The sequence below is a fragment of the Ipomoea triloba genome, chromosome 3 (assembly GCF_003576645.1).
Source record: "Ipomoea triloba cultivar NCNSP0323 chromosome 3, ASM357664v1".
Lineage (NCBI taxonomy): Eukaryota > Viridiplantae > Streptophyta > Magnoliopsida > Solanales > Convolvulaceae > Ipomoea > Ipomoea triloba.
In genome coordinates this window covers 21,353,679-21,363,748 of record NC_044918.1, presented here as the reverse complement: position 1 = coordinate 21,363,748, position 10,070 = coordinate 21,353,679, and the positions used below count along the sequence as shown (strand labels likewise).

General features: G+C 36.9%; 3 protein-coding genes across 3 annotated transcripts in view; 2 read left to right on the top strand and 1 right to left on the bottom strand.

Annotated features, from left to right (window-relative positions):
• The window catches only part of LOC116012746 (L-arabinokinase-like), an 18,811-nt gene extending 13,944 nt beyond the window's left edge, over positions 1–4,867 (top strand). Inside the window, exons 21-29 of the mRNA XM_031252399.1 lie at positions 987–1,074; positions 1,299–1,342; positions 1,446–1,541; positions 1,625–1,701; positions 1,878–2,093; positions 2,168–2,333; positions 2,461–2,532; positions 2,744–2,947; positions 4,662–4,867. Coding sequence (XP_031108259.1) covers positions 987–1,074; positions 1,299–1,342; positions 1,446–1,541; positions 1,625–1,701; positions 1,878–2,093; positions 2,168–2,333; positions 2,461–2,532; positions 2,744–2,947; positions 4,662–4,781 — 1,083 coding nt within the window. The 3' untranslated portion in view covers positions 4,782–4,867. The remainder of the gene's footprint in view (positions 1–986; positions 1,075–1,298; positions 1,343–1,445; positions 1,542–1,624; positions 1,702–1,877; positions 2,094–2,167; positions 2,334–2,460; positions 2,533–2,743; positions 2,948–4,661) is intronic.
• A 2,098-nt stretch (positions 4,868–6,965) lies between these two features.
• On the bottom strand, positions 6,966–8,105 carry LOC116014003 (probable E3 ubiquitin-protein ligase RNF217). The gene has a single exon (XM_031253983.1). The coding sequence runs from the start codon at positions 8,086–8,088 to the stop codon at positions 7,126–7,128; it is 963 nt and encodes a 320-aa protein (XP_031109843.1). The 5' UTR covers positions 8,089–8,105; the 3' UTR covers positions 6,966–7,125.
• Positions 8,106–9,097: 992 nt separating this feature from the next.
• The window catches only part of LOC116012762 (DExH-box ATP-dependent RNA helicase DExH10), a 12,963-nt gene continuing 11,990 nt past the window's right edge, over positions 9,098–10,070 (top strand). Inside the window, exon 1 of the mRNA XM_031252414.1 lies at positions 9,098–9,381. The gene's annotated coding sequence lies outside the window, so the exon portion shown is untranslated. The remainder of the gene's footprint in view (positions 9,382–10,070) is intronic.

The window sequence follows — 10,070 nt, the reverse complement described above, 5'->3', positions numbered from 1 at the left end:
GTTTGTTTCTTTCACCCCCCCCCCCCTCCCCCCCCCCTCTTTTTTTTTGTGTGTTCATTATTGATCTGGTAGTTCTTTCTGTGTTCTTCATTGTTAAGGAGTCTTTCAACTTTTATCACCTCCAGAATTTAATAAATAGCACAAGGATGGCTATTCTAGGCTAGTCAGAGCATTATGTTTGTAGGCAGGAACAGAGAGTACTAACCTATTTGATAGCACGATGGTGTAGGGAACATTTATTAAAACATAAGTTATGAAATGCAAGATTAAATTTAAATGTTTTAGTTATGCAACAATGTTACACAATCTTCAGTTCTCACTTAGTCACTTATGAGATTTGGTTCCAAATTTCACATTTATAAGTTAACTTATGGATTTATTAATACATACATATGTTAAACTGTCTAGCAGCATGACTGATTCAATTATTAACTTTATGTTTTATTTGTTTGAAAACCTTTCCCATGTGGCATTTGAAGAATATCTGCTATCTGCTGTCTTCTTTGTCATGCATTCTTTGGTTTGTCCAATGTGGTTTGAGTTTTGTTTCCTTTAGTTTAGTCACTTTGATGATAAGATAAGGGATATTTTCATCGGGACCTCTGAGGCTAGCACTTGACCCTCCATTGTTTCATATATTACAGCAAAGCCTTTCATTTTGCTTTTCAGTATAGTAAATAGTTCAAAAAATTTGATTCCAATTCTCTCTTTGAATGCCATTCTTCCTTGTTATGTTGGCATTAAAAAATGAATAAGTTTTTAGTAAGGTAAGTGTTTAATCATAATAATATCAACCCACCTGGGATTAGGGGAACTAAACAGAGATTAGCACATCCCACCTGGGATTGATCACAGTGGTGATCAACCCATTTGACAGCAAGTCCTCAGGCCTTAGCAACTCAGTTATTATCATGTGGTCCAAGTGAAACTATCTCCATTGAATTATTACCCCAGATAAGTGACGGGAATTAATAAAATGATAACAGATATCTTCTGGGGTACCTGAAGGTAAAGGTGTATCATCTTCTGCCTCTATTGAAGTTGCCAGCATGTCTGCTGTCGCTGCTGCCCATGGTACTATTTTCTTCTGCTATGGTTTTCATGACTTTCAATTCCGGGAATAAGCTTTCTTTATTCTCTCTCTCTCTCTCTCTTTTCATATTTTACAAAATTACAAGAGTGAGGCACAACTCTGTGAAGATCATGAGTTTTCCTAGCTAGGCTCTAAATTGATTGTCACAATCATGAACTTGCATGTCATATTATTTGAAGTGTACTGATTTTTCTTGTGCTTGCAGGATTGGAAATTTCTCCAAGGGATCTTGCTTTGCTCTGCCAAAAGGCATGTGTATCTTAAACCTTGTCCATTTTGCATTCAGTCTGAGATCAGAAGTCCTCAATATCACATTGTTGGCAAGAGTTACCCAATTTTTAAAATTCATTAGGTAGAAAACTGTGTTGTTGGAGCTCCATGCGGAGTTATGGATCAGATGGCTTCTGCATGTGGTGAAGAAAACAAACTTCTTGCGATGGTGTGTCAGGTAAGCTTCATGTTTTATGCTAAACTTCCATTTAACATGCAACATCAAATCCAAAATTCAATGTGATTCTGTCTTTCATTTAGCCTGCTGAGGTACTTGGACTTGTGGAAATTCCACTCTATATCCGATTCTGGGGAATTGATTCTGGAATACGACATAGGTATGCCTTCTTTATACTCTTGATAATTTTTTTCTAGCAACTCTTTAAGATTGGGACAACCTTGCACCTTTAATTTCACAACATTCAGAGATAGATAATTTGACCTCAGTTAATTAAGCAACATTTTAAGTATTTCATGTATATTCTTCATAATAATATATTATAGTACGTTGCAGTGTGGGTGGTGGAGATTACAAATCAGTCAGAATAGGGACATACATGGGTAGGAAGATGATTAAGTCCATGGCGTCCGAATGGTTGAATTCCTCAATGTCAAACAACATTGCTGAGCAGGGTGACGATATTAATTCTGATGAATTAGATGAGGGAAGCAGGAATCTATTTGAAACCGAGGCTTCTCTTGGTTACCTATGCAATCTCTCACCTCATAGGTTTGTTGTGTGTTTCTTTTTACTATTGCGTTTTGCTTTCACACTCCTCATAATATTCACATTATCAATCCTAGATATGAAGCTGCTTATGCAAGCAGACTACCGGAATCTGTGTCCGGGAAGGAGTTTGTTCAGAAGTATGCTGATCATGATGACTCTGTCACAAAAATCGACGAAAACCTCAGCTATGCAGTACAATCCCCCACCAGACATCCCGTTTATGAGAATTTTAGAGTAAAGGTAACATTGTTGTGGAGAATGGGGATGATTACCATCCGTTCCATTTTGGATAGATTAAACTACACTCACATTGTAACCCTACTAGAATGCTAACCTAGATGCAAATGCAATTTTAACTGCTGTCCAGGCTTTTAAAGCATTATTGTCTGCTGCACCTTCTGATCATCAACTCTACTCTCTTGGGCAGCTAATGTATCAGGTACTTATTTATAAATCTCAGACGTTCTTCATTTTCTGTGCTTGTTTAGTCGAGGTTCTCCAGAATGCACGAGCGCCTAGACCATAGACTACCAATTCTTGCTTCATACCTCATGTCTCTCACTTTTTACTACGTATTTATACTCGTTTGCTCAACAAGTGTATGTGTGTACCACATTATCGTATCTCTGACTTATCAAATGCATTTGCAGTGCCATTACAGCTACAGCGCTTGTGGACTAGGGTCAGACGGGACAGATAGGTTGGTTGGATTGGTCCAAGAAATGCAGCACCTTAAATCACCAAAATCTGATGATTCAAATTTGTTTGGAGCAAAGATTACTGGTGGAGGTTCTGGGGGGACCGTATGTATCATAGGGAGAAACTGCTCGAGAAGTAGTGAACAACTGTTTGAGGTAGATTTTCTATAATCCTTTCTTTGAATCATGATCATAACAAATGCAAAGAATTTTAGTTTAAAATTAGGATAGTTCCATAAGCTTAACGTGCTAGGAATATGGTCTATAACAAAGTGCATTTCTTGATTTTGAAGGGGTAGTATTTTAACGGTATATTATACTATGGATCAGGGTCTACCTTGCATTGTAGACTCTGGTCCAAAAATAACCTTTAGATTTTGTACTAGTTGACACATTTTGTACATCTCGTTAACCGTTTCTATACATATAAACAAATTGAAAGGCACATTACATGGTAATTACAGACACATAACATGATAACTACAAACACATAAATTATGTAACACCCCAAGGCTTTGCACTGTAGTAATCATCTGAGGCTTAGTTCTCTTGAGATCCTTGTCAGTCAGAGGCTCCCTATCAAAATCATAGTAAAACTCATTCCCAATCCATGGTCCAATAGTTACCTTTGCATGTGGATAGATCTTCTGAACATCGGTGGCCATCACACGAGCACACTCAACTTCTGGGTTCATCATTACAGCTTCCGGATCTTCGGCGGGGTACCCAGATTCTTCCGCCGAGACCAGAGGAGCCGATCTGTCGCTTCTGCCGACCTCAAGTTGCACCAACGGTGGGGAAAGCTGATACGGCTGTGGAGCCATTGACGGTGTTTGGACTGTAGAGCCTCTTTGTACGGGATTCATCAGTGGGGGAGCAGAGCTATCGAGTCCCAAAGCTTCCAGAATTTCATTTTTGAAATTGAACATCTCATCTCTTAGATTGGACACCTTAACCCTTAATTTCTCCACAGTTGCATGAAATTGTGTGTCAATTTTGATACCCAACTCACCCATCTGAGCCTCTAGCTTACACACTCTATCTTCCATTGATAAGGGCTCTGGTTATTCGGATTAGCCATTTGAAACTCAGGAAAGTCGGATTAGCCATTTGAAACTCAGGAAAGAAGAGCTCTGATACCAAATGTAATGATCCTAGAAATTGAACCGGAAGAAAAAGAGAGAAATAGAAGAGAAGGGGAAATACAGAGAAGAGAGAGTTTGAGAGAAGAAGAAGATAGGGAAGTTGAGAATTGAATTTCAACCAAGCATATCCTTCACTCCAATCCACTGCCTATTTATACTAGGAATATTCTAATAACAGCTAAACAAAATCAGTAACAAACTAACAGCTAATCAATAAAGCGGCGTCGTCCTGGGGTCGGATCCGGTTGGCTCAGGGTCGGATCGGGTTGGCCCGGGGTCGGATCCGGTTGTCGGCTTTTTCTTTCCTTCGATTCCGGTTGGAAAGCCTTGGGGTGTTACAAATTATTAACTGCAAATACAGAATGTGTTAATCGCAGACACAAAAATGTACGAAGTAATACTTTTACATTTTTTATTTAAAAGTATTATATTTTTCCTTAATAGAATTACACTTTTCAGTAACAAACACCTTATTATTTATTAGTATTACATTTTTTTAGTATAAGTATTACATTTATATATTAAGTCAACATGTCTCATGAATAAAGATCATGATACGTGGATCTCACAGGAGAGTCACTGGAAGGTTTTGGAACATAAATTCATTTTTTTACTTTTCAAGAATTTAGTTCTATGTCATGTTAATGTCAATAATGCAATGTTTGTTATTATATATCACTGTAGTGGTATAAGGTTTTGTTAAAGAGGTTTTATGATTTGTGTAGATTCAAAGGAGATACAAAGCTGCGACAGGGTATTTGCCATATGTTTTCGAAGGTTCTTCGCCAGGTGCTGGGAAGTTTGGTTACATGAGAATAAGACTCCGATCTTCTTTGTCCAAATGATGCTAAAAATGTAAAATTCTCCAAAATTTGGAATTGTTAGTTATTATTATGATTATTGTTATTATTATTATTGTTGTTGTTTAGTACTTCTGTAACATTTATTATTTTCCAAAATTTACAAATTATAATACATTTACCAAAATGAGTGCTATACTTTATGTATACGTAAAATGGTCCCAATAAAAATGTACCACCACCTTGCACAGTGGCCAGTGCGCTGCTTTCCAACACAATAAGTAACTTTGGAATATAACAGTATTATAATTGTATTACAAATTATAATACATTTAACTAGTGTATACTCGCCAAAGACCTTATGGTCAAGCGGCACCTGGTGTACACTCCCATGTGAAAGGGAGTGGGTTCGAGTTTCAGTTAACCAAAATATTTTAGTAAAATTTAAAAACACTTAAAATTGCATATGAAAATTTTGCAATCCATAGTTTCACACCACTAAATAGTCATTATATCAACATAGAAATGATAACAATTGAAAAACTAGTCTAAGAATATGGTTTATGAATTATGAAAATAATTAAAACACACACACACACACACAATTCGATTAACCAATTAGCTAATTTACTTAACCGGCACTTTTGAATTGAATTAACTGATAATCAAAATTTTTAAAAATCATTAACTATTAACCGAACCAAAAGTATTTCACTTAAAAAACGATTAACCGATTCTATATTAAATTGTGCAGGCCCTTATAAATATGGGATAAACTACAAATAAATCATTGTACTATTTGGGAACAAGCAATTAAGCCATCAAACTCGAATAACCCTCAAATAAGCCATTGAACTTGGAAAAACAAAGCAATTAAGCCACTTAAATCGGAAAAAAAAAAAAGAGCAATTAACCCATTTTTAAAACTTTCGGCGACAATTTTCGGCATCGACGAAAAATTCTGGCGACGACCGAGTCGTCGCCGGTCGCCATATCCGGTGAGGGCGACCATTTCTGGTCACCCTCTCCGTGGGAAGGCGACCTTTCTGGTCGCCCTCGCCAACCGTCAAAATTTTTCATCAATGCCGGAAATTGTCGCCGGAAGTTTTAAAAATGGGTTAATTGCTCTTTTTTCCGATTTCAGTGGCTTAATTGATTTGTTTTTCCGAGTTCAGTGGCTTATTTTAGAGTTATTCGAGTTTGATGGCTTAATTGCTTGTTCCCAAATAGTACGATGACTTCTTTGTAGTTTATCCCTATAAATACGGACATTAGTATATTGGCTTTTATGCCAAATAGTTTGTAGTTTAATGACACTTTTGTGACTCTCCTAAATGGAAGGTCACATGTTTGCTCCTCAGTGGCGGCATTGTAATTGAGTCAGTAGTACTAAAAAAAAAGGGTTTTAAAAAAAAAAATTTAATAGAACTCTTTATGTTATATGTATTAGATTGAAGGATGAATAATGATGATCTCTCTTTATCTCTTTTGTCTTCTCTCTTTATTTTTGCTGTTCATATTTTACATGACATTGTTGAGTATATTCCAAAGAAGAATGGTATAATGGTTCGTGCAATGAAACATCTCAATTCATAACATTGCTAAAGTTATAATAAATTTTAATTTAACTTGCACCTTGCTAGGTATTGGACCCAAGGTATCAATAATATATAGAGTGAACAAAATAATATAGAGGGAACTAATATAACTTTGATAAGAGGAGATAAGGACCTTGTTTAACAAGATGTGAGCTACTAAACTACCATGGAAATACTCTTAAGCTTGATAAAAAGAGTCTGGAGTAGAAGAGCCAAAGAGGAAGGAGAATCCTTCCAAGGCTTCTGAGAGCATCCTTATCAATTGAGTTTTTTTTTTTGCGATTTTTAAAAATTTTTTGTAAGTGTAATTGTGTAATTAAAAAAGAGAAAATAAGAGGAATTGTGCGGTGATGAGAAATGTGATGGTGGTTACTGTTCCAAAACTACATTTGCAGTGGGAAATGTGATGGTGGTTACTGTTCCAAAACCACATTTGCTGCTCTGAGTGCTCTATTTAATATAGATGGGGTTCTCTATGCCTAGTATGCTCAACCCAATTGCCACCCCCTCTTTGTGTCTCTATTTGCACTCCACCTTTTATTATTATTATTATTATTATTTTATTTTCTTTAACTTAAACATTATTGCAGCAACATTGTTCTGCAAATAACACAACAACAAATCATAGTCATGCATGTTCAACGCTGTCACTTTCTCCGTCTATCTTTCTCTGAAACTACGATAATATAAGTTTGCAGAGCTTAAAAATGAAAACCATATGCAACATCACTAGTTCAAGTTCAGCAAATATTCGCTCAACCAAAAAGGTTCAACAAAGAAGATTCTAAATTTTAAGTGCCACAATTAAGACAATGGTGATCTTTTGCACGAGCTCCGCACTTGTAACAGAAGCAGCACTTACACCTGCACATCATGAAAGGGCAACCCGAAACTCTCTCAACATACACCCTGCAATTAGGGCACCTCATCCATTGCTTTTGATTAGCGATATTCAGCAGCAGTATATCCTCCTTCTCCCTCTCGTTCTCATGCAGCTTCTGAAACTCAGAGCAAACAATGCCAGCATGCCACGGAACCTTACACTTAGCGCAGAACAATCTGCGGCATTCGGGGCACTCAGATTCCACAACTTCAATCTTTTCATCGATGAGAAGCGCAGAGCAATCCTTGAAGGGGCAATAGAATTTTTCAGAAGCCAACACCAAAGCCTCGCATAACGCGTCCCCCCAACGATCAAACACTTGAGGCGGCAAAATCGAGCGGCAGTTATGAGGCTCCACCACCCCCGTGCAGCCGGAAACAGGGCAATTGATTTGGGGGACGTTCTGTTGGAGCTTCGATGCTACGAATTTCGAAATGCAATCGGAGCAGTAGGAGTGTTTGCAGGCTTTGATTCTGAAAATATCGCTTATTTGCTTCGCATCGCAGCAGATTTCGCAGATGAAGAGGGAAGCAGAAGCAGAGGTCTCCATGGCGTCTTCCACGTCTATATAGACGGGTTTCGAGTTGGAGCACTCGGGTTTTATCCTCGCCGGCGCCGACATTGCCTCCAGAATCTGAATTTCGTCGTCCGGGTTGTCTTGGGTGAGGTCGATTACGACTCTCGGGATGCCTAGGGTTCCTTGGCCCTGGGAAAGGTCGATCACGACCCTGTTCATACCATAACCACTGGATTCCGCAACCATGATGACGCCTTTGCTCTTGTAATCTTCCACTGAAATTGCTTCCATCATCGTCGTGCCGGCTGCTTCCCTCGTAAGCGTTGTCTTTTGAGTGTAGAGGAGACAATTCATCCTGGACTACTTCTTCGTATTGGATCAAACGCCCTACCCATTTCAAAGGATATTGGTTATATTTACTTGAGCCTAATATTTTGTGCTTGGTGCTAGGCCCACTTCGTCAAGGGTTAAGGCAATTGAAGATTGACTTAAAAATTGTACCAATATTTCAAGTCTTGATATTAAATTGCTACTGGTAATTTTTGAAATGTTTGGCTGGAATTATTGAAAAGCACAAAATTCAAAAACATTTAATCAATAATGATGGTTGAAAAATTGCTAATCACGTCAGGGGCTCGTGTATATTTTTATTTCTATAAACTACTTAATACATTAATATTTCCTCTATCCCATTGTATGTATCGGGTTCGATTAATGATGATTGACTAAAATTATTTTTAATTTAATTTTTCATAATATTAAGTTTAGAATTAGTATGCAAAATTTATATATTTAGAAATTACATTAAAAGTACTATTAAATATAAAAAAATCAAATTTAAAAATTATAAGAAAATGTTAAAAAAAATAAACAAAAGAAGAAATAGTTTGTTTGACTAATGAATAATAAGTATGACAGATAAAATGAGATAGACGGAGTAGTTAATACAGAGTACTAAAATATTAAATATTAATCTAAAACATACATTGAGTTTGAACAATATAGGGTTATTTCGCTCAAAATCATATCGTTTTGAGTGAAATAATTAATTTTAAAAAAGAGAATATTAACTAATCGGTTGACTAAATGACCTAGTCGGTGCCTAGAAGACTTACCTAATTGGCACTTAAAAAGCCTAGACAACCATCTCCTAAATGGCCTAGCTGACCGATCATCAATTATGGTGATACGCTTAGCGGTCGGCCGGCGCACTAAGTGCAGATTATTTTGCAACACTGCCAATAATAAGGTAATATATATATATATATTTTCGTTTTTTCCCGGCCTCAACCCCCAGTTTGTTTATATATATATATTTGGAAGCAAAAAAAACAAAATGGGGGTGGAGGCCGGGAAAAATGAAAAAAAAAGAAGAAAAAAAATAGGGCGGAGGCCATGAGCCTGGAGGGAGTATTACTGAAATGGCAAAATGAACGACGACGTTTCTGGGTTACTATAAAATGGCCATCCCGCCCACCTTCGGTATTCCCTTATTTCGGACGTAGCAAATCCCTATTTCTCCCCCTTCACTGCTTGCCGTTTTCCTCCTTTCTGTTATACGGAAACCCTAAAAGTGGAAAAAAAAGAAGTGAGAAGCTTGGTGGAGGCAGTAGTAGTTGATTGGCATTGGCTTTGCTTCCCTTCACGGTGAGTTTGTTAACTGCGGATTCGTTGCGCTCTTTCGTTTTTTTTTAGCTATGATGTTTGCATTGGAACTATACTACTTGGCTCTCTGAGGAATATAAACATTTCATGAATGCAAGGATAACGCTAAGCGTTTAACGAAACAAACTATTATATTTGAGTAAACTTTTTAGTTAGGCGTGGCTGAATTACATAGCTCTTGCTTTTAAACTGCAATCAATCTGCTGCTTCGAGTTTAATTGAATAGAATCTACTGTTATTGTCTTTGTCTACCTATAATTTATCATTATTTTGTTGAGCAGGAAAATGGCCAATCCTGTCTCCTTTTGTATGACAGGAGACCATACATAAGTTTTCCTTAATTTTTGTTTCCGGTTGATTTTTTTTTTATTGAATGGAAATGGCTGATTAGCTGAAATTTTATTCTATACTTGTGCATAATATCTTCTGTCCTTCTGAGGCTCTGAGCAGGAGTTGCATATTTGAAAATTCTAAGTGATTTTAGATTTTCTTTTCTTTTTTCATTGTTGCTAGCTCGAGTGGTTTTCCAAACTGGCTTCTATTTGACTATTCATGCTCCTACCTCAACTGTTAATTGTAGTTAGTAATGAAGATGGTATATAAAGCATCTTTCAACCAATTTCATGCTTTTACTTTGGCATTTGAATTTAGTTTTTTTTTTTTTTTTTGGG